Raw genomic sequence first — 24,798 nt, forward strand, 5'->3', positions numbered from 1 at the left:
AGTTACAACATACAAGATAGCACTTTTAATTCCTATTGTATGCAAACTTAAATAAATCATAAATTTAACCAAATTTTAATGTTAGTTTGACAGAGTGCATTAAAAAAAAAATAATTTCTCATTGTGAAGTGAAAGTAGGTAACCAAGCAAACTCTGAACTAATTGCAAAACATGAGACAATGTTACATTTTCTTTTTCATCTTCTTATCAGATTAATTAATAAACAAACTAGAAAAAAATGTGGATAATGTTGCAGCCTCCTCTGTTTCATGACCCATATCTTTAGTTTGGGCATCATCATTATAAAAATACACCGCTAAATTTCACTTGTCCAAGCACAAATATATCCGAGAAGCTCATTTTCTTCAAATCAAATTAAGTAGTCACTAAGAAGGGGCAACATATTTTCGACACATATAGCGTGCGTAGTGTACCTAAACAAACCAGTCATATGAAAAAGTACATAAATCAAAGGGGTGAAATATTGGTAAGGTTGTAAGTTAGGACATTCAATTTGATGTGATGCTCTTTCTACTTGAGACTTGTGTATAGTATAAGACTAGACCAGCTTTTCTTATATGGCACTAAGTAATGTTCCAAGCTGGAATAACCTAATAAGCTATATGAATATTACATCAAAGTAAGTAATTTGGGACTTGTAATGCAAGCTATCATAACATTTAAGAGAAACAGCAGAAAATGGGAGGTATAAGATTAAGAACTTACTTCCATTGTAACGGTGAACTCCAACCTTTGGCCAACATAGCATAGTATTCAATCTCTGACTTTCCAATCGCAGGCAGTTGTTGCCAATGATGATCAATTTTCCTACAAACAATGATCAATTTTCCTACAAACAATAAAATTTTCACAGATTATTTCAAAATTTACAATCATATTTTAACTATTTTAAGCGAAACTCATTCTTGTTCATGATGGTAAATGGAAATGGGCTTCAATTCAAGTTAAATTTGACATAGAATTATTCCATACTGATGGTTTCAGTGGCTAAGAGAAGGGGGGGTTGAATCTTAGCCCTCTTTTTAAATGCTGGCACTTGCTGAACTTCAGAGAAGACTTTTCTGTTTTTGCTCGTCACTTGACACGAGCAACTTTGTTTTGTCTCGTCCCTTGCCACGAGACTTTTTGTTTTGTCTCGTCACTTGGCACGAGATAATTCTGGCTTTTGCTCGTGTGTGGTAGAAAACAGAAATGGAGTAGAAAGAGAAAGAACTTGCACCCAGATATATCCTGGTTCGGCTGCTAAGTGCAGTGCAGCCTACATCCAGTCTCCATCACAAACATGATGGAATTTCACTATAATCAATCTGATTACAACTTGTAAAGTGCTAACCCAACTTACAAGGGGATTCCCGCAGAATCATGATACACAACATAGATGAACAAAGGACCTCTAAGACATCTATGGCTTTTTCTTTCAATTTTGCACTCTCTGCCTTTTTCCGCTCTATGGCTTTTTCATTACAAACCTCACTGTTTGCCTTTTTACCATGAGACTCAAGACATGACAAAATTAAACAGAAAAATACTAAACAGAATACATTGAAGGAGAAGAGAAATCTGTTAGCTCAGGTAGCTCTGAGAACTCTGTGCCTTGCACTCTCAAATTTTCTCCTTACTTCAAACAGTGGTTGTTCCCCCTTTTTAAAGAAGAGAAAAGCCTCCACACTTGAAGCCAAAACCGAACCAACTTTCTTCCTCCTTCAACAAACAGAACCGGTTCGGCCACTCAGAGAGAGAAGAGATAACCATGCATTAACCAACATGCAATTACCTCTAGTCCTTTCTTGATCATCACCCTTCATCAATCCGGGCTCTCCATCCTTGGCTTGCTCTCCAAGATGGATTTCTGGCCCTTGATGCCTCATGATGATGATGACTTCATCTGCTTCAATCCCTGCCTTCAACCATCACTTCGCCACTCTAGCTACTCCCTGTGGTGGTTGAGCAGAATCAAAGACAAGCCATGCTTCAAGAATCTCCTCTAGCTGGCCGAATCTTCTTCTTCCATTTTTGAGCATGAAAGGCTCAAGATAGCTTCACCAAATCTAACCACATTTGGTAAGCATCTTAGCCACAGCTCATCTTTCTTTTGGTATGTTTTCTTGCCATCATTAGCTTGATGGTCTTGATGCATGCTACTCTTTCCTTTTCTTCGTTGAAGAGCACGGCGTCCATGGTTTACTGGACAAAGACCAAAGAGAAAAGAAGAAAGAGATGAGAGAGAAATAAAGAATCTGAAAGAAAAGCAATACAAAGTGGTTGATCAAATTAAGTAGGCATAGCTTGCTTTTACTTTCCTATTGAGTGGTGTGTAAGTCATAATAACCATCAATCACATCAGCTGAATTTTTCTCTCTCATGTTCCCCATGCATTAATTAACAATGTAATAGATTTTGAAATCCATCACATGGTTAACACCTTGGTTCCGTTGGAAGCACTTAGCTTTCATTTTTCCTTTTGTTTCGGACCAAGAATGGAAACATTCATCATTTGTGAGACTTGGGCTTGTAGTGTTGAAATTAAAAGCTGGCCCAATTAGTAAGCATTTGCTTTCCTGATAAGTTGTGTAGCGGATCAAGCATAGGAAGCAAACAAGAAAGCATTTGTTTGGGCTTGCAACATTAACATTTATTCTGGCCAAAATATAACTAGCTTTTAAACACAAAGCTGAATTAATAATGCAACAGTTGGGCTTTGTTAATTTTCTTTTGTTTCGGCCCAACAAAATCTGCACAACAAAATTATTTTAATCAGCCCATTAATCAAAATTAGCTTAATAATTTTGCTGTTAATAATGTTTAATCATCATCAATTTGGTTTAGAGTTTTCCAAACTCATCAATCTCCCCCTTGATGACAAACATTATTAAAATTGAAATGGAAAGAAATTAAAAGATTGAGTAAGGAATACTCCCTTTGATTTTGAATTTCTCCCCCTTTCAAAATGTCACAAGGCTCCCCCTTAATATATGCTATTTTACCAAGGGAAGCATAAACCTGTAACATTTAAATCAAGCTTCAAGTAACAATGTTATTTAGCAAATTTTATAATGCTAAATGCTTGATTTATGAGCAGTTTTAATTGATAATCAAAACTCATTTGATATCATAACTGATTTACTGCTCAAACAATTCATACAACACAAAGCTATCCAAACATTTTTCAAATATTTTCCTGTTTTAGAATATAAGAGCAAAACAACATAATGAAAAAATATTTGAAGAACAAAACACGGCAGTTTTGATATTTACACATTTAAAGGAACTGCCAAAAATAAATTTTCAATCCAACAAGTTTATCAATGATGAATCAATCAGCCAGGCATCAAAATAAATCAAACATTATAAACCAAATGCCAAATAAACTAATCATGATAAACTACAACATGCAGTTCAAGCAGCAATGATCATATGCAATCAACATGCATTCTTTAAACAAGGGTAATCATGAATCTTCAAAACTGAAAATTTCAACCCCTGTTTTTCCAGCCCCTGTTTCGTTCCATTTTCAATTTTGGAACCTAAATTTCCTCCCCCTTTTGTCATCAAAGGAGCACCTGCAGAAACCATAATTAACATAACAAAATATTAAAGATAAAGTAGCAGAAATGTATCAAAGCATCCTAGGGAGTATCCTAAAGCAGTGAGTATCAAGTCATGCTTATACAAAAAAAAGATTGAGCCTAATGGAGCCAATATCAAACAGAAAAAAAATCACTAATTATCAGAGAATTGCATGTCCTCTTCTTCAGCGCCTCCTTCACTCTCTTCTCCCAAATCCTTGTGAAGATGTTCCAGCATCAAGTTGACCCTTTCTTTGCAGTTTTTCCAAGCTTTCTCATTCTCATAAGCCTGCTTCCGGGCTTCTTTATGAGACCGAAACATCATGTCAGCCATGTTTGAGAATTCTCCCAAGATCTGTTGAAAGGACCTGATGGTTTTGGAAGATTCTGGCCTTCCCTCATGCTCACTGTCCGATTTTCTCCCTTTGGTTTCTTTAGTCACTCCTCCACCTCGGATTGTAGACACATCGTTTTCTACCTTCTCATTCAACAAATCAACTTTAAAGTACTCAAATATTCCAGTTAAAAACATACCATAAGGCAGGTTAGCCTTTATGGTGCTTCTAACAGAATCCCACATGTGTCTAATCATAATATAACCAAAAGAGATAGGAGTAGAAGTAACCAAAGCAAACAATATGAGACAGTCAGAAAATGTTACTCGGTTATGTGAGCCGCTTTGGGGTGTCAGAATATGAGTGATGATCCTGTGAAGCAAGGAGTTGATCGGTCCAAGGGATTTGTGGGTTGGAATGGTGCCATGCAATCCAGAGAGATTCTTGCAAATGTGTTGGAGAACGGTATTGTGTGAAACACCAACTTGTGTGTCCCATTTTTCCGCATATATGCACGTGGACCTTCATCCTTGAAGCCCAGGGCTGCTCCAATTGTCTCAGCATCAAGGGCTATTTGAACCCTTTTGACATAGGAATGAAGAGTTCCATCAATGAGTCGCATATTAGCATAGAATTCTCGAACAAGACCTGGGTACACTGGCTTTTTGATAAGGAGCAGAGGTTTCCAGTTGAGAAGTTCAAACAGAGAGGGAATGTTGGTGTTCTTGAGATTGTCGAGACTAACAAGATATGTAGTGCACAAGTGACGTTTCTCCACAACCTCTTTGTGAAACTCATAAGAGGTGCATGAGTTGAATCTGCTTGGATCAAAATGAGAGTGAGACTTGACATACTTGTCTCGGAATTCCATGGATTCCAAGTTCTGAGGTTCGGTTGTGTCATTTAGTGCAAACCCTTGATTTTTCTTTGAGCTTTTTCCGGGGGTAGTCTTCTTCGGTGATGATGGAGGAGGTGAAGGAGTAGGAGAAGTGTGAGATTCTTGCTCTTCTTCTTCAACTGCGGGTTGTTTGTTCTTTCCTCGGCCTGAGCTCTTGTGAGCAATCACCTTCTTTCTCATGGTGGTTGTTTGTTTGGATGGTGGTGAAGGAGATGATGATGAGGTTGAATGAATGTGTATATGAGTGTGGGTTTGAGGTGTTGATGGTTTCCGAGATAGAAGAATTCTCTCACTTTTTCTTGGCGCGGTTTTCTTTTTCATAGTAATGGAGAAATGAGAATATGAAAGGGTGTGGTTGATAACCGAATGGAGTGGGAGAGAAGCAAGGTGGGTGACGCATTAAATGTGGCTTGGAGAGAGAGAGAGTGATGGAAATAATGATCATTAGTGGGCGGTTAATGACCATTATGGGCGGTTATTGCCCAAAAAGATTATTTCCCTTTTAACTTTTGAAATCAAAAACTGAAAAGTGGTTACCTTAAATCAAGGGATTAGATGGAGAGAAGGATTTGATTTGACAATAACCTCTTCCAAGAAGATATTATGACACAAGAAAGAAGATTCTTAAGTACATAGAGAGATAACTACCAAAGCTGTTAGGGTAGGGTTATGGAAATTTGGTGGGGCCCATAAAATTTAAATTCTGCGTTCCCTCCCCCTAGACCACAGCTCTTCCATTGTGCCATTTATTTTTATCTCGTCCAAACCTACGAGCAAGACAGAACAGAGTCACAAATTCACAGATTTTCAATAAAACTCAAATCAAACATTCCCAAACTTTTTCTCAATGAACAGAATCTGTCTTCACAGAGAGGTTTTGTAAAAATATCAGCAATTTGGTCTTCAGATTTTACAAATTGAATATCAATAGTACCCTTTTGCACATGTTCCCTAATAAAGTGATATTTTATCTCAATGTGCTTAGTTCTTGAGTGCAGAACAGGGTTTTTTGAAATGTTTATAGCACTCATATTATCACAAAATAAGGGTATACTATTGATTTTTAATTTGTAATCTTCCAATTGTGTTTTTAACCAAATTAATTGTGAGCAACAAGCAGATGCGGAAACATATTCGGCTTCAGCAGTGGATAGAGCCACTGTGGCTTGTTTCTTGCTTGACCACATGTTGAGTGAGCTTCCAAGGAAGCAACACATGCCGGAGGTGCTCCTCCTATCCACCCGGTCTCCCGCATAATCTGCATCACAAAACCCTACTGCACAAAAGTCATCAGATTTAGGATACCATAATCCATAATTACAAGTTCCCTTAATGTATCTAATGATGCGTTTAACAGCCGTAAGGTGGGATTCTTTTGGATGTGATTGAAACCTTGAACATACACCCACACTTTGGACTATATCCGGTCTAGAGGAGGTAAGGTACATCAGTGAACCTATCATTCCTCTATACCTTGTTTCATCCACATCTTGGCCATCATCATCCTTTTCAAGTTTAGTATTGGGATGCATAGGAGTGCCCATTGATTTGGAAATTTCTAGGCCAAACTTTTTAATAAGTTCTTTTGCATACTTTCCTTGGTGAATAAAAATACCACTAGAAGTTTGCTTAATTTGGAGTCCAAGAAAGAAAGTAAGCTCTCCCATTAAACTCATCTCAAACTCACTAGTCATGAGTTTTCCAAACTCTTCACACAAGGAAACATTGGCCGAACCAAATACAATGTCATCAACATAAACTTGAACAAGAAGGATATCATCATTAGATGTCTTAATAAATAAGGTAGTGTCGGTGGTTCCCCTTTGAAAATGATTTTCCAACAAAAAGGCACTAAGCCTCTCATACCAAGCTCTTGGAGCTTGTCTAAGACCATAAAGAGCCTTAGTTAATTTAAAAACATGATTTGGAAATTCTTTATGTTCAAAACCGGGGGGTTGAGCCACATACACTTCCCTATCAATAAAACCATTAAGGAAGGCACATTTAACATCCATTTGAAACATTTTGAAACCCTTATGGGCAGCATAGGCAAGAAGCAACCTAATTGCTTCCATTCTAGCTACCGGAGCAAAAGACTCATCAAAATCAATACCCTCTTCTTGATCGTAACCTTGGGCCACTAATCTAGCCTTGTTACGAACAACTTGTCCATCCTCACCAAGCTTATTCTTAAAAACCCACTTAGTACCCGTCACCTTTTTACCGTCCGGATGAGGTACTAGTGTCCAAACCTTATTCTTGTCAAATTGAGCAAGCTCCTCTTGCATTGCTTTGACCCATGATGGATCCTCAAGAGCTTGTTTGACATTGTTGGGTTCTATTTGTGACAAGAGAGCAAGATTGCTAGGTTCGGTTGGCCTTTTGGTGGATGATCTTGTTGTTACTCCTTGAGAGGGGTCACCAATGATGAAGTCATGAGGATAACCCTTCATAGACTTCCATTCTCTAGGCTTTCGAACAGGTGTTGAGCTTTGATGAACTTCTGGTGGCCTCACTGTTTCAGTTTCTCGTCCCTGCTCAGGAGACAAATCGGAAGTTTCTCCTTCAATCTGACGAGACAAAACTGGACTGGCAGATTCTTCATTCTGGACAGATTTGGGATTTTCTTTGCTTGTTCCAGCTCCTTCTCCATCTGAATCATTATCTATCACAGTACTGGGAATTAAGTTAGAATCACAGAAAGTAACATGTATGGATTCCTCTATTATCCTATGCTCTTTGAGATAAACTCTATAAGCCTTGCTTGTAGTGGAATATCCAACAAACATTCCTTCATAGGATTTTGGATCAAATTTTCCAAGGTTTTCCTTATTGTTAAGTACAAAGCATTTGCATCCAAAAACATGAAAGTACTTAAGATTGGGAGGGGTTCCTTTCCATAGCTCATAAGGAGTTTTCTTTAACCCTTTTCTAATGATTGTTCTATTCAAAATATAACATGCTGTGTTCACAGCTTCAGCCCACAAAAATTTAGGAATTTCATTCTCACATAGCATGGCCCTAGTCATTTCTTGAAGGCTTCGATTCCTTCTTTCAACCACCCCATTTTGTTGGGGTGTTCTAGGGCATGAAAAATTGTGAGAAATCCCTAAGTCATCACAGAATTTTTCAAAATCTTGATTTTCAAATTCTCTTCCATGATCACTTCTCAAATGGGCAATTTTCAAATCCTTTTCATTTTGAATTTTCTTACAAAGGGTGGAAAAAGCATAAAACGCATCATTCTTATGAGCAAGGAAAAGTACCCAACCAAATCTAGAGTAATCATCAACCACAACAAGACCATAATGTTTACCTCCCAAACTTTGAGTTCTAGTAGGACCAAAAAGATCAATATGTAACATTTCCAATGGCCTTTTGGTTGAGATTCCATCTTTTAATTTAAAAGAGGATTTTACTTGTTTGCCCAATTGGCAAGCTTCACAAGTAAGGTCCTTATCAAACTTGATGTTTGGAATTCCTCTAACCAAATTCTTTTTGACTAGCTTAGAAATTTGGTACATGCTAGCATGTCCCAACTTTCTATGCCAAAGCCATTTTTCAGATTCAAGAGAGGTGAAACATGTTACATTTTGTTCCTTTAAATCCTCAAGAGTTAATCCATACACATTATTGCATCTTTTAGCTTCAAATAAAACATCCCCAGTTTTCTCACAAACAACCAAACAAACAAACTTCTTAAAGATAACATCAAAACCTAAATCACACAGTTGACTAACACTAAGTAAGTTATGTTTCAAACCATTTACAAGAAGCACATCATTTATACAAGAAGAAAAGTTTTTACCAACTTTCCCAACAGCCACTATTTTCCCTTTGGCATCATCACCAAAGGTAACAAGTCCTCCATCATATTCATCAAGCTTTATGAAGAAGGTTGTCTTTCCGGTCATATGCCTAGAGCATCCGCTATCCATGTACCACATATTTTCCTTTTTCTTAGATGCTAGGCAGACCTGCAAAATAAACTCAAGTGACCTTAGGTATCCAAATTTTCTTGGATCCTTTCACGTTAAACCACCTCTTGTGTCCCAAATCATTGTAATCAAAAACAACTTTGTAAACTTTGTCACCAATCATTCTTTCACCAAAAAAGCATTGAACTGGAAAATGACCACTTCGGTTGCACATTCTACAAAATCTAGGAGTTGTAGTTTTGTTAAAGTGAGTTGGATCTTGATATGTTACATTATTTGAAGATGAGGCAATATTTTCAAAATGTGATTTTTCAGATGTATAAAATCCCAACCCAGCTTTATCATAAAGAGGTTTTTGACTAGCCAAAATTTGGTTCAAATTTTCAGAACTTTGGGTGAACTTGGCTAGGTCATCTTTAAGTCTCTTAACCTCTTTGTGCAACTCTTCATTTTGCTTAAAACAGTTCACATATGCAAGAACAGAATGATCACTTTCACAGCTTCTAACTTGGGCTTTTAACAGCTTGTTTTCTTCCACAAGATCACAAGCAGTTTCGGCCTCTCTTAGTTTTTCTTTGAGAAAATCATTTTCAGCTTTAAGAATGAAATTTTGCTGTTCAAGATCTTGGTTCTCATTTAGAAAACATCTTATTTTTTCAGAAAGGTGATCTATCATGAGATGAAGGTCTTCAGTATTAGAGTTTTGAAATGATACCTGATCTATCTCATTTGCCATGAGACAGTGCTGTGATTTAGTCTCAGACTCTTCATCATCATCATCTAAATCATTTTCCAAATCTTCCCATGTGGCCATCAGTCCCTTCTTCTTCACCCTTTTCGGCTTCTCTTCTTTTTTTAACTTGGGACAATCAGATTTGAAATGACCCATTTCCTTGCAATTGAAACAGGTTACCTTGCTAAGATCTTTCTTTGTCCTCCTGGAGCTGCTGCCTTTGCTTTTGAGCTTTGCCATTTTCCTGAATTTTTTTGCAAACAGCACAAACTCATTTTCAGAAGAGTTATCACTGGATTCATTATCCAGAGGGTTAGTCACAGAAGAAAAAGCAATTCCTTTCTTTTTTGAATCTTTTTTCAAATAGGAGTTTTCAAAGGCAAGTAAGTTTCCTCTCAAATCATCAAGTGTCATAGAATCTAAGTTACTACTCTCAGAAATAATTAAGGCTTTTGTTTCCCACTCTTTTGTGAGACATCTCAACACTCTTCTCACTAGCACAGATTCTGAATGTGTGATTCCAAGAGCATCTAAGCCAACAGTGATGACATTGAACCGTTCGAACAGTTCATCAATGGACTCTCCTTCCTTCATTGTAAACATTTCATATTCCCTGTTCAACATGTCTGTCCGAGTCTTCTTTACTATGGTAGTTCCTTCATGAGTGATTTGCAACTTGTCCCAGATTTCCTTTGCCGTTGTGCATCGTGATACTCGTCGGTACTCCTCAAAGCTGATAGCACAGTTGAGCAGATTGGTTGCCTTGGCATTTAACTCCACCGTCTTCCTATCTTCCTCGGTCCAGCTTGCTTCTGGTTTAAGAGAGACTACACCTTGAGCATTTGTGGTGGTTGGAAATTTAGGACCCTCCAAGATGATCTTCCAAAGTCTGTAATCCACGGCTTGTACAAATATCTTCATCCTCTCCTTCCAATAGGTATAATTTTTCCCATTGAAGAGGGGAGGTCTGTTGCTTGATTGACCTTCAGCCAGATTGTATGATAACACATTTGTGCCACTGTTTTCTGCCATGAGGATCTTTACTCCAAGCTGCAAAGCTTGATCTCTTTGAGACCAAGCTCTGATACCAATTGATGGTTTCAGTGGCTAAGAGAAGGGGGGTTGAATCTTAGCCCTCTTTTTAAATGCTGGCACTTGCTGAACTTCAGAGAAGACTTTTCTGTTTTTGCTCGTCACTTGACACGAGCAACTTTGTTTTGTCTCGTCCCTTGCCACGAGACTTTTTGTTTTGTCTCGTCACTTGGCACGAGATAATTCTGGCTTTTGCTCGTGTGTGGTAGAAAACAGAAATGGAGTAGAAAGAGAAAGAACTTGCACCCAGATATATCCTGGTTCGGCTGCTAAGTGCAGTGCAGCCTACATCCAGTCTCCATCACAAACATGATGGAATTTCACTATAATCAATCTGATTACAACTTGTAAAGTGCTAACCCAACTTACAAGGGGATTCCCGCAGAATCATGATACACAACATAGATGAACAAAGGACCTCTAAGACATCTATGGCTTTTTCTTTCAATTTTGCACTCTCTGCCTTTTTCCGCTCTATGGCTTTTTCATTACAAACCTCACTGTTTGCCTTTTTACCATGAGACTCAAGACATGACAAAATTAAACAGAAAAATACTAAACAGAATACATTGAAGGAGAAGAGAAATCTGTTAGCTCAGGTAGCTCTGAGAACTCTGTGCCTTGCACTCTCAAATTTTCTCCTTACTTCAAACAGTGGTTGTTCCCCCTTTTTAAAGAAGAGAAAAGCCTCCACACTTGAAGCCAAAACCGAACCAACTTTCTTCCTCCTTCAACAAACAGAACCGGTTCGGCCACTCAGAGAGAGAAGAGATAACCATGCATTAACCAACATGCAATTACCTCTAGTCCTTTCTTGATCATCACCCTTCATCAATCCGGGCTCTCCATCCTTGGCTTGCTCTCCAAGATGGATTTCTGGCCCTTGATGCCTCATGATGATGATGACTTCATCTGCTTCAATCCCTGCCTTCAACCATCACTTCGCCACTCTAGCTACTCCCTGTGGTGGTTGAGCAGAATCAAAGACAAGCCATGCTTCAAGAATCTCCTCTAGCTGGCCGAATCTTCTTCTTCCATTTTTGAGCATGAAAGGCTCAAGATAGCTTCACCAAATCTAACCACATTTGGTAAGCATCTTAGCCACAGCTCATCTTTCTTTTGGTATGTTTTCTTGCCATCATTAGCTTGATGGTCTTGATGCATGCTACTCTTTCCTTTTCTTCGTTGAAGAGCACGGCGTCCATGGTTTACTGGACAAAGACCAAAGAGAAAAGAAGAAAGAGATGAGAGAGAAATAAAGAATCTGAAAGAAAAGCAATACAAAGTGGTTGATCAAATTAAGTAGGCATAGCTTGCTTTTACTTCCCTATTGAGTGGTGTGTAAGTCATAATAACCATCAATCACATCAGCTGAATTTTTCTCTCTCATGTTCCCCATGCATTAATTAACAATGTAATAGATTTTGAAATCCATCACATGGTTAACACCTTGGTTCCGTTGGAAGCACTTAGCTTTCATTTTTCCTTTTGTTTCGGACCAAGAATGGAAACATTCATCATTTGTGAGACTTGGGCTTGTAGTGTTGAAATTAAAAGCTGGCCCAATTAGTAAGCATTTGCTTTCCTGATAAGTTGTGTAGCGGATCAAGCATAGGAAGCAAACAAGAAAGCATTTGTTTGGGCTTGCAACATTAACATTTATTCTGGCCCAAATATAACTAGCTTTTAAACACAAAGCTGAATTAATAATGCAACAGTTGGGTTTTGTTAATTTTCTTTTGTTTCGGCCCAACAAAATCTGCACAACAAAATTATTTTAATCAGCCCATTAATCAAAATTAGCTTAATAATTTTGCTGTTAATAATGTTTAATCATCATCAATTTGGTTTAGAGTTTTCCAAACTCATCACATACATATATAGCTAGGATTTTGGCCTCATAAATTCCCGGATGCCCAAACATTAACCATGCACCTTTATGCATTTAGCTTTTGAATAAAGTTGGAATGATTTGGTGGTTAGCTCACTAGTTCGTTTAAGCAAATGGCCAAGATTCGAATTCCGTTTGTACATGTAACAACCTGTTAGCTAGCGACAAATTCTTAAATAGAGTTCACTAATCCTCAATTTTGCCTTCTATGGGTAGCAACTAGCAATTCATTGGCCATCAACAGATTTTCAGTCACATGTTGATTATTTGTATGACAGTAAGATAAATCTTATGAGTCTTATTTCATTGTGATGTACCTAATAATATTACAAAGGATACACATCAACCAAAAATTATTTAAGGTATTGCCAAAGCTAACATCTTAACTGAAAGTATACAATCAATAAGAAAAAGTATATTTATGTATAGCACTCAGCACAATAACGAAGCATACCTCACCACAATACTAGATTGTAGGAAGCAAGACAACTATTAATGATTACCCTAGCATTTGATACTTCAAGTTTCGCCATGAATAGTCAAAACTCACATCTGAATGCAACTTGATGCACAATGCATCTTGCTCAGTACTTTTACATTGATCACAACGTAATAAAACCAACGAGGAATAGTGTAGTGCAAAGAATAGCAGAATAGGACCTATCCTTTTAAAACGTGTTTAAGTAGTTTCAGTAACACCTCTACTATATATCCTTAATGAAGCAGTTAGTTTAATGTAAGAATTTTCATAACAATAAGAATTAATAATCTATGGTTTTAAACCAATCAAATTGAATGTTAGATAACTTAAATTTTTCATAAGCAGTGGATTGATTTTCATGTTGTTAAGTTTTCCTGAGAAAATGATTGGATACTTAAGAAACATCATATGGATTAAGGAATGTGATAGAGTAGAGTCCAAGATGAATTCACATTTCCATATCTGAGTTCTATTATCACCAAAACTGTAGTTTATGAAATACAAGGCTAGGCACCCTCCTAGTATCACATTCACGAGATTGGTCCATATTCTTCTCCCTCTTGTTCTTCATTGGGACAATGAAATCAATAAAGGTCACTTTCATCATAGTATCGTCATGAAATATTTCGTTTAGATCAGAGCAGTAGCGAGCTTCTGCAGGGTCCTTGATGAAGATGAATGAAGGGGTGAGTGCTGAGGAGAAATTTTACAAGAGATTCATTTGACAAATTCACTAGACTCCACACCTAGCATCTCAAGTTTGCAGGAGAAACGTATTATCCCCAAAAGAATCTACAATTAAAACTTCTAGGATTGGATTCATAAGGTTTTGACATGATAAAAGAAAAGTACATTATGCAATCTGCAAAATAAAGCATCTAAAGTTTTACATAACCAACTAAGAAATAAAACATCTGAAGTTTTGCATAACCAACTAAACTTCATTTGCACTTTTCAAATGTTCTTCTTCCCCATGTGTCAAGCTGTTCACTTGTATGTTGGCTCCTAATTCTCTTTCTTTGTCTGATGCTAACCTTTAGCAACACCAGGTTGTTCAAATTATTCATGGTGAACTTGATGGCCTGCACAAAAAAAAGCTCAGGTAAAAGACAGTTTTAGACACGAAAATAATCTAAACTTCAAAACTGCACCACAAGCCCGGACTACAGGAAGCAAGACAGTGATCAATGATTCCCAAGCATTGATAAATTCAAATTTCAGCATCCAGAAACAAAAGTCACATTTGATTGGAACTTGATACAAAATGCAATGAAAACTAACAGGTCGTGCAAAGCATAGGAAAATGGTTACATACGGATTTCCTTCTTCATCTTCTTCTTGTTATCCTTATCCTTAATATCACTAGGGAGTGGCAAGAGACTCTCTGTATACACAATAATGGGTTCATATTTGGGAAGCTGACAACACAGATCTTTAAAATGCTTGAGCAAGTCTCCTCTGACATTATATATGAAGTACCCTGTTTTACCACACGAAGTATAGCCTCTTCCAATAATATCCCTATTACTAGATAAGCACAGAGGCCGGAAGCCCTTGCAAGGAATCTGATAGAGAGTCCAAGATGAGTGCACTTTATATTCTTTCATCACCCATATGTCAGTGTTACGGCAATCATCATTGGGAGAAGACAAGGCTAGGCAGCCTCCGAGTAGGGCAACACTTGGAGAGGAGCTTGACAGTTGTTCCGGCGCAGATATAGTTGAAAAAGTCATTTCCTTGAGATCAAAGATAACAATAGCATCCCTGTAATCTTTAAGATCGAAAGGCACCCAATGAACAGCGTCATTAAAGAACAACCCACCAGAATGCCAGTAATGAAAACCCAAGAGTTTGGGGACTGCAGCATCAAGATTAATCCATGAATTGGTTTTCAAGGAAAAGCAATCCAAATGATATTGTCTTTTGCAATCGCACCAAGCTACAAGAATTAAGTAATCATCCTGTGATGCATCATAACCAAATCCATGCAGATACACATTGTAGGCAATCCTGCCATAGACATGGAGCTTACCAGGATGAACAATATGAGAGTAGGATATTCTTTTGTTGGATCCAGTGAGTGGGTTCCATACCACAAGAAAATGTGGGTGTTCATGGAAGAGAATAAAGCCTCTGCAGGATCCTAGTACCAAAAAATAAGAAGGTGGTTTCTTTTGGAAAGGGGGACACACCTCTTTTTGTGATGCATCATTGCCGTCTAAGTAAACCAAGTCAGCCATAGTCTCGTTTTTCATGAAGATGCATGCGTTGGTGGCAGCTGGAGAGTGGTGAAAATGCAATTCCGCAAAGTCAGGATCAGAAATTAGAGAGCACCACAGCTTGGAAACGCACCTGAGGCGAGCGAGATGTCTGATCGGCACCCGCAGAAGGATTATGTGAATCAGGTCAAGAGGGAGGATGTCGTGAATGCTCTTGCTCTTGCCATTCTGATTCTTCTTTTCCATGTTTGATTCCTCTTTTGCTTTGTTCACCGTGTGCTTCAGCTTGTTCTTCTTATCCATGCTTGGATTGCTGAGCTTTTCGGAATTCATATACCAATTTTTAATTTTTAGTAGAAGAAAGGTTTTCTTTAGTTATCACACAAGTGGCGTAACTAGTTGAAATCTGTGTTTAAAAGAATATTTAGAATTTTATTTATGATGTCTTAGGTTAAGAAGATTTAAATTTTAAATTTTAATTTATTTATTTTGTTTTTTTATATTTTTTAAATTAAAAAATAATAAATATATTTAACTGTCTTTGTTTTAGTTTTTTAAATTAATGTTTAAAAAAAATTGAATAAGTAATAATATTTAAAGAATATTTAGTTATATTGTTCTAAATTTTACAAAAATAAAATATATAAATCCTATTTTTAAGGATTTATTTTAAAAAGGGTATAAAATAGTAAAGTTAAATTTATTTAGTATTTTTATTTAATTCATTAACAAATCACTCAAAATTAAACTTTTTAATTCAATATATTTTTCACTCTCACATTCTAATTATTTATTCAATATTTTCTACTTTTATCTTTTACAAAGAAAATACTGTGCAATTAACATCAAAATATTTATACTATAATAAATTAATCAAATAAAAATATTCGAATAAATATTTTTTTTTAACCAATTCCTGAACAACCATAGTTTATTTTCTCTCTTTTTTTTTTGTTTTTTTAAAAGACTTTTGTTTTAGTATATTTTGTAATAAAAAACTGTTACATTTTTCATTTTAAATTTTTGTGGTTTGGTATACAAGGTAATTAAGTATTAATTTATTTTTGTCTAAGTCAGCCATAATTTACTAGAGAACAAATTAAAACCAACCGCGTTAACAGCATGATTAAAAAAAAAAAGTGTATATTTTGTGTATGTAATTGATAAAATAAAATATCTTTAAGTTTTACATAAATGATTTTACTTGTACATTCACTATCTCATCTTTAGTCATTAAACAGCCAAATAAAATAAAATATAGAAGCAAGCAAATTAAATAATCTTCTCTATTATGATACTTAGATAGAGGTCTAGAAAAAATAGTAAGAGACACAAGACTGATATTAGTGTCCACAACATAGTTTACAATATAGAATTTGTAACAATTTTAAAAGTTGTAAAAGTATATACTCAAGATAGTTAAATTTTTATATTTTATGTGCACATATTTGAGCCCTAAATACACAATTGAAAACCTACATCATAAAAAAATTTATTACATTTAAAAACTAATATTGTAGAGAATATATAAAAATTGACAATTTCATCCAAATATTTTGTCATAACACTCTTATTATCAGAATGTCACACTTCCGATTGCGTCACTCTGATAACGAGAAGTATTACACGATTTTCGTATACATAATAATAAAATAGGAACATTTGACTCGAAACCGTATCGCTGTTTTCTTTAAAAATACGGAAATGCTTTTTCATGAAAACAAACAAGCATATACATATATACAGAATTTCTTACTCAAGCAACTTACAAATATTTTATATATATGTCATTACAGTCACAAATCATATCCCTCTTACAAGAATTTAGTAATAAAGGCGAGAAAAATCTATTACATATGAATACAAATAGAAACAACATATCTAAGTACTTAACAAAAATTCTGCAAGCTTATTCGCCCGTCCTAAAAAGATAAAATTGTAGGGAGTGACAACCTAATCACATGGTCTTACACTCTTACCACGGGTTTTCAGAATTATCATAAGAATATATTTAAAAAGAAAATTGTTTTCAAGTACAGTGCTCATTGTTTGTCATATGAAACTTTTGAAAATCAACTATTAACTTGCAAAAATCCAAAATTTTTTTAAAGAAATAAGTTAATTATCCAAAATCCAAAGCCTTTCTTTTCTTAGAAGAAGATCTTAAAAGTTTCTTAAACTGTATGAATGACTAACCTGTTTCAAGCATATGTTCATTAAGTTTATGCTAAACTAGCTTGATTTTTCATACTTAACTAAATCTCAATCAAAAACCAATCACGCAATTAATCAACACTATCATCAATTCAGCACCAATACTCAATCTCAAAAGTACCACACCAGAACAAATACAGGCAAAACAGATAAGGAAAACACGGGTATAGATAGCAGATACAACAAGTAGCTTAGATAGCAGTTAATAACAATTAAGCAGTTAGGCAAATCAAGACAAATTCAAACCCAAATAAAGCATGCAAATGCATATGATGAATGTTTGTCCTACAGCCAACCCGACATGTCCAGTAGCTAACTCGGACATTGTCCTCTTGAAAACAGGTGAGCAGTACAGAACCACAATCCCCATCTGGTGAGTGGTACACCACCACGATCCCCACAGACGTTTTCAATTGGAAAACAACAAACTCGTGGGCGGTAAACCACCACGATCCCCACGCACAACAATCTTTACCCGGAGCAAGTGGATAATGCCACCGCCTCTTAACCGGTCACATATATCTCAATCAAATTCAAATTCATTTTCAAATCCATTTTCAATATCATTCAACAATCAGACTTTAAAATCAATCCTCATCATCCTTCGTTCCTTAATAGTTAATATCACACCTCCCATTACGTTCATCAATAATTTATATCAAAATATAATTCATTCTTTTCTGAATAAAACAAACTCAAAACGTAATTATTTTCTTAATAACTCAAAATCAAATCATGTAATCCTTAAAATCCAAATCTTTCTAAATAACCACTTAAAACGAAACTTTCAATTTTTTTAAAAATTTCGGCAACATCTCCTTTAAAATTTGAACGTTGCCACCCTTCAAGAATCCCATCCAAAACATTTCTCAAACTCTTTTAAAATCATTTCCAAAATTAGACCAACAGCTATACAGCGGGTCAAAAATCCTTTTCCTTGGCGCGCAACTGTGGCAGCTGCAACCACCACAGCTTCATTCCACTCCCAAGACAACCACAGCAACTCTAATCGTTACATGCAACCTCGAAAACTCAACTCTATCGCAAAAATGCCACAAATTCCTCAACCGCAAATTCCAATGACGGCGGAACCACCTGGCGACCCCTTATCTCTCCACGCGCATCGAAGCAGAGTCACGAACAGCGGCGATGGTGGCTGGGGTTGACGGCGACACAGGGTGACGGCGACGATCCTTCGCGCGGCAGCTCTGGGCAGAACAGCACGTCTTCTTCCTCTCTCACTGGCTTAGTTCACTGTTTTCATTTAATTGCAAATTTCATTTGGCCACATTGGGTTAATCAAAGCATTTTCTCTCATTTTTATTGTTTAGGACAGACTTTGCTCTTTGTTTCAAAAGGTTACTTTATTTGTATCTATTATCTAATTATTGTCATGTCCTATACCACCAAATAAGAAACTACCGTTAACTTGCTTCATCCATCATATAAAAAATAATTAGCATACAGCATACCTATAGCTTCTTTATGACATTTTGATGTGATGTAGTAAACATAATTTGTTTTTTAATATGGTAAAATGTTACATTTTAGTATTTTTATTATAATCACCAATATAGTCATTAAGACCAAGTGAAATTTTTTAATTAGTTGTTGTATATCATTCTTTAGTAGCGATTTATTGTTGCTTTACTCCTATTCAGTTCTGTTTTGAGTTTGCATTATGCATATTCTGAAATATTGCTAGTTACTCTAGTCTGATCTATCTGTCTTGGATTGATAGTTTCTTTTACATATTAGTTTAAGTGTAGCAGGTTGATGTAAGAATGTAAAATACAAATCCTTAGTAACTGACTTATAGCAATCTGATCAAGAATAACTTTTTGGTTTTAAAGATATTGTTATTATGATGATGAAGAAAATAGATAGAAAGCTCATCAAAAACAATTTTGTGATTTCAAAGAAGCAGACAGGGCAAGTGCACATAGTGGATTCGCCACCAAAATAGTGTTGTCGCTTACAAGCCCAAGATGTTACGGATGTGAAGGATTGAAGAGAGATATTCTTAGATGGGATATGCGACCAGGGGTGAACGCGGATCGGATCAGATCCAATATCCGCAATTTTAAAGCTTGGATCCGGTCCGATCCAATTCGCAAATGTGCGGATCGGATTGGATATCGGATTCACAAAAATATTTTTAAAAGCTTATTTTTATTAAAAAAATATCAATAAAATTTAATTTTTTATTCTTTTAAATATGTTTACTCTTAAAATAATATTAAACATACATTTCTTAAATAATAAATTAAAATAATATAGCATATATGATAATTATTAGTTGAAATAAAATATAAAAGAATATTTTTTTATTTATTTCTTTATTTTTGCGGATATGCGGATCGAATATACGAATATCTACACAAAATCGCAATCCGATCCGATAGCCTTGTGAATTGGATCCATATCCGCAATTTTTAGATCGAATTCGGATAAATACCGCTGATATGCGGATCGGATCCGATCCATGAACACCCCTATATGCGAGAGTAAACCGGAGAGCCGTTCTATTTGGATGTTGTGAGGTTGGATCTTGGATATAATGGTGTTTGTTTGGTTTTATGTGTGATGTATTTTTTAAAACACTTACTCAAATGAAGATGCTAAAAATATCTTTTTATAAAGATACTTGTGTTAAAAGTGTAATTTATTTATTTAGTCACACTTTAAATAAAGGTAACACTTTTATAACATATCAAAGTGAAACTCTGTAATTCAATACAAAATAAGTATATTTACATGAAGAGAATTATAAAATTTTTATTGTAATATCTACTATTTTTTTAATCGCCTTAGTTCATATAAAAGGAGTACGCTTTTTTCTCTTTATGTTTCTTAGAGGTTTTTTTTATCGAGATTCCTCTTATATGTGTATCCTGTTGGTGAGTGGCATGATAATGGTGAGTTTAATTTTGTTTTGAGATTTCGTTAATAGTTACCTGTTTAAGCTTGTATAGCTTCGTAGTTTCAGAGTAAAGCTTTACTAAACTATCAAATTAGAAAAAAAGAAAAGAAAAGAAAAGAAAATTGAAGGTAAAAATGCAATCTTTTTATCAACAAGCTAAATGCACTATAGGCTATAGCATTTACTCTACCATTTCTGAGAATTGATTTTTAACAATCCATTTTTCCTTGACTTATAATCAAGATGATTATATGCTTATATTTATGTATTTACATGCAGAAAAATAGAATTTAATGAGCCAATACAGCTCACTCTTAAAGCAAAAAAACTGAATTAGTAAATTGATAAATTTCAAGGTGGAATTCACATGTTAAATCTCGTAGTAAAGTGTAATATTGTGTGTATACATTGTACGACCTATTACACTCTTTCTATCGACCACCAACGCATGAAGAAAAGGCGATTAGCAATATAAGCTTTTTAGAATCATTTAAACATAGCAGTTAGTATTCAAAGAACCGAATCTAATGATAGATCAGTGAAAGATAATGCAACAAAGAAAATATTGTACAGCTATAAAACATAAAGAAGTAAATGTAAAACTTCAACTGCATTCATAATCTAAGAAATATTATTTTACTATTATATATAATTAAAAGACATAATCATATTTTAAAGTAAAAGAAAAATAGAACAAGAGTTTTGAGATGCTTCTTTCCAGCTCAACTTGCAAACCTACACTTCATTTACAACAGAATCAAGTGTCCAAGTTGTTAGGGTTTTTGGCGAGGAAAAAGATTCATATGCCTATTCCATCAATTCAGTTAAAAAGACGAGCATTTTCCCGCGTTTTTTTGTTCTCTTTTCAGTTCCTAGAAATAATGCAACTTTGGAATCGGTTATTTGGAAGCAATTTTCAGCAACCATAAATTTTTTTTATTTTTTATTTTTTTTGAGTTACTGCTGATTTTGGTCAAAGGTTTCAACCAATGAACAACAAATCTTAATTCAAGGATTAATGTGATTTCTTAATAAGCATTTGCCGTCAAGTTCACCATCAAAGCTCATTAGTAGTTACAAGATAGTAAATTTTAATTCTCATTGTACGAAGATTCACGGATCTTTTCATCATGCATCACAATGCAAGTAAAAGTTGATAAAAATAAAAGCTTAGCTTGTTTCTTTTGTCTTAAGACTTCTAGTGTTGACAATAGTAAAAACCAGTTTAGTCAAGGAAAAAAAATTTTGATTATATTTTTAGCGGTTCAACTAGATTAGAATAATTTAAAAAATTTAAAATAAACACATCCAAATAAATAGTCTCATGAAGGAAAAGTCATGTTCAACAAACAAAACCATAGTAGAATTGATAATCAAACTAATAAAGCTTAACCAAACTTTCAGATCGGAAAAGATATTCAATTCAACTAACAAATCATTCAAAAAAAAAAAAGTTTGCCACACCTAAACAGAGAAAATCATAATTCCAATCCAGCAAACAAGAATAACACTCCATTCATATGTTCGTCATGTAGTTCTTCTACCTGAGCAACCGAATAATAGTATCGTCATGAAATATTTCGTTTAGATCAGAGCAGTAGCGAGCTTCTGCAGGGTCCTTGATGAAGACGAATGAAGGGGTGAGTGCTGAGGAGAAATTTTACAAGAGATTCATTTGACAAATTCACTAGACTCCACACCTAGCATCTCAAGTTTGCAGGAGAAACGTATTATCCCTAAAAGAATCTACAATTAAAACTTCTAGATTGGATTCATAAGGTTTTGACATGATAAAAGAAAAGTACAATATGCAATCTGCAAAATAAAGCATCTAAAGTTTTACATAACCAACTAAGAAATAAAACATCTAAAGTTTTGCATAACCAACTAAACTTCATTTGCACTTTTCAAATGTTCTTCTTCCCCATGTGTCAAGCTTTTCACTTGTATGTTGGCTCCTAATTCTCTTTCTTTGTCTGATGCTAACCTTTAGCAACACCAGGTTGTTCAAATTATTCATGGTGAACTTGATGGCCTGCAAAAAAAAAAAGCTCAGGTAAAAGACAAAGTTTTAGACATGAAAATAATCTAAACTTCAAAACTGCACCACAAGCCCGGACTACAGGAAGCAAGACAGTGATCAGTGATTCCCAAGCATTGATAAATTCAAATTTCAGCATCCAGAAACAAAAGTCACATTTGATTGGAACTTGATGCAAAATGCAATGAAAACTAACAGGTCGTGCAAAGCATAGGAAAATGGTTACATACGGATTTCCTTCTTCATCTTCTTCTTGTTATCCTTATCCTTAATGTCACTAGGGAGTGGCAAGAGACTCTCTGTATACACAATAAAGGGTTCTAGTCTGGGAAGCTGACAACACAGATCTTTAAAATGCTTGAGCAGGTCTCCTTTGACATTATATATGAAGTACCCTGTTTTACCACACGAAGTATAACCTCTTCCAATAATATCCCTATTACTAGATAAGTACAGAGGCCGGAAGCCCTTGCAAGGTATCTGATAGAGAGTCCAAGATGAGTGCACTTTATATTCTTTCATCACCCATATGTCAGTGTTAGGGCAATTATCATTGCAAGAAGACAAGGCTAGGCAGCCTCCGAGTAGGGCAACACTTGGATAGGAGCATGACAGTTGTTCCGGCGCAGATATAGTTGAAAAAGTCTTTTCCTTGAGATCAAAGATAACAATAGTATCCCTGTAATCTCTAAGTTCGAAAGGCACCCAATGAACAGCGCCATTAAAGAACAACCCACGAGAATGCCAGTAATGACGACCCAAGACTTTGGGGACAGCAGCATCAAGATTAATCCATGAATTGGTTCTCAAGGAAAAGCAATCCAAATGATATTGTCCATTGCAATCGCACCAAGCTACAAGAAGTAAGTAATCATCCTGTGATGCATCATAACCAAATCCATGCAGATACACACCGTAGGCAATCCTGCCATAGCCATGGGGCTTACTACGATGAACAATATGAGAGTAGGATATTCTTTGGGTGGATCCAGTGAGTGGATTCCATACCATAAGAAAATGTGGATGTCGATGGAAGAGAATAAATCCTCTGCAGGATCCTAAGACCAAAAAATAAGAAGGTGGTTTCTTTTGGAAAGGGGGACACACCTCTTTTTGTGATGCATTATTGTCGTCTAAGTAAACCAAGTCAGCCATAGTGTCGTTTTTCATGAAGAAGCATGCGTTGGTGACAGCGGGAGAGTGGTGAAAGTGCAATTCCGCAAAGTCAGGATCAGAAATTAGAGAGCACCACACCTTGGAAACGCACCTGAGGGAAGCGAGATGTCTCATTGGCACCCGCAGAAGGATTATGTGAATCAGGTCAAGAGGGAGGATGTCGTGAATGCTCTTGCTCTCGCCATTCTGATTCTTCTTTTCCATGCTCGATTCCTCTTTTGCTTTGTTCACCGTGTGCTTCAGCTCCTTCTCCTTATCCATGCTTGGATTGCTGAGCTTTTCGCAATTCATATACCAATTTTTAATTTTTACCGGAAGAAAGGTTTCTTTAGTTACCACAGAAGTACGGCAACTAGTTGAATTCGGTGTTTAAAAGAATATCTAAGATTTTATTTATAATGTGTTAGATTAAGAAGATTTAAATTTAAAATTTTGAATTTCAACTTGATTATTCTGTTTTTTTAGATTTTTTTAATTAAAAAAATAATAAATATATTTAACTGTGTTTGTTTTAATTTTTTTAATTAATATTTAAAAAAATCGAATAAACAACCAAATTTAAAAAATATTTAGTTACATTGTTCTGAATTTTATAAAAATAAAATATATAATTGTTTTTAAGGATTTATTTTAAAAAGTATATAAAATAGTAAAGTTAAATTTATTTAGTATTCTTATTTAGTTCATTAACAAATCACTCTAAATTAAACTTTTTAATTCAATATATTTTTCACTCTTACATTCTAATTATTTATTTAATATTTTTTTACTTTTGTTTTTCACAAAATACTTTGTAATTAACATCAAAATATTTATACTATAATAAATTAATCAAATAAAAATATTCGAATAAACAATTTTTTTTAACCAATTCCTGAACAACCATAGTTTATTTTCTCTCTTTTTTTTGTTTTTTTTTTTAAAGTCTTTTGTTTTAGTATATTTTGTAATAAAAAATTATGTTACATTTTTCATTTTAAATTTTTGTGATTTGACATACAAGGTGATTAAGCATTAATTTATTTTTGTCTGAGTCCGCCATAATTTATTAGAGAACAACTTAAAACAAACCGCGTTAACAGCATGATTAAAAAGAAAAGTATATATTTTGTGCATGTAATTGATAAAATAAAACATCTTTAAGTTTTACATAAATAATTTTACTTGTGCATTCATTATCTCATCTTTAGTCATTAAACAACCAAATGAAAAAAATATAGAAGCAAGCAAATTAAATAATCTTCTCTGTTATGATACTTAGATAGAGGTC

General features: G+C 35.1%; 3 protein-coding genes across 3 annotated transcripts; all 3 read right to left on the minus strand.

Annotated features, from left to right (window-relative positions):
* Nucleotides 1-5,665: 5,665 nt before the first annotated feature.
* Nucleotides 5,666-6,283, minus strand: LOC130975920 (secreted RxLR effector protein 161-like; the record flags this gene model as incomplete). The annotated part of the gene is made up of 1 exon (XM_057900636.1): nucleotides 5,666-6,283. A coding segment is annotated over exon 1 (618 nt), but the record flags the coding sequence as incomplete, so codon positions are not given.
* A 7,232-nt stretch (nucleotides 6,284-13,515) lies between these two features.
* LOC130977150 (F-box protein CPR1-like) lies at nucleotides 13,516-15,459 on the minus strand. Its single transcript, XM_057902177.1, has 2 exons — nucleotides 14,271-15,459; nucleotides 13,516-14,037 (listed from the first exon to the last, which is right to left on the minus strand). Exons 1-2 carry the CDS (start codon nucleotides 15,418-15,420, stop codon nucleotides 14,015-14,017), a joined length of 1,173 nt encoding a protein of 390 aa, XP_057758160.1. The 5' UTR covers nucleotides 15,421-15,459; the 3' UTR covers nucleotides 13,516-14,014.
* A 6,577-nt stretch (nucleotides 15,460-22,036) lies between these two features.
* LOC130973047 (F-box protein CPR1-like) lies at nucleotides 22,037-23,770 on the minus strand. Its single transcript, XM_057897421.1, has 2 exons — nucleotides 22,583-23,770; nucleotides 22,037-22,346 (listed from the first exon to the last, which is right to left on the minus strand). The coding sequence occupies exons 1-2, from the start codon at nucleotides 23,730-23,732 to the stop codon at nucleotides 22,324-22,326; spliced, it is 1,173 nt and encodes a 390-aa protein (XP_057753404.1). The 5' UTR covers nucleotides 23,733-23,770; the 3' UTR covers nucleotides 22,037-22,323.
* Nucleotides 23,771-24,798: the final 1,028 nt, after the last annotated feature.

This window comes from Arachis stenosperma, chromosome 4 (genome assembly GCF_014773155.1).
Source record: "Arachis stenosperma cultivar V10309 chromosome 4, arast.V10309.gnm1.PFL2, whole genome shotgun sequence".
Lineage (NCBI taxonomy): Eukaryota > Viridiplantae > Streptophyta > Magnoliopsida > Fabales > Fabaceae > Arachis > Arachis stenosperma.

What these genes read in the sequence shown, in the direction of transcription:
- LOC130977150 (XM_057902177.1), bottom strand. Translation starts at nt 15,420, where the DNA reads ATGGAAAAGAAGAATCAGAATGGCAAGAGCAAGAGCATTCACGACATC. An exon ending in GAAGATGAAGAAGGAAATCC is followed by an intron (nt 14,038 to 14,270) that starts GTATGTAACCAT and finishes TTTTTTGTGCAG; the next exon opens with GCCATCAAGTTCACCATGAA.
- LOC130973047 (XM_057897421.1), bottom strand. Translation starts at nt 23,732, where the DNA reads ATGGAAAAGAAGAATCAGAATGGCGAGAGCAAGAGCATTCACGACATC. An exon ending in GAAGATGAAGAAGGAAATCC is followed by an intron (nt 22,347 to 22,582) that starts GTATGTAACCAT and finishes TTTTTTTTGCAG; the next exon opens with GCCATCAAGTTCACCATGAA.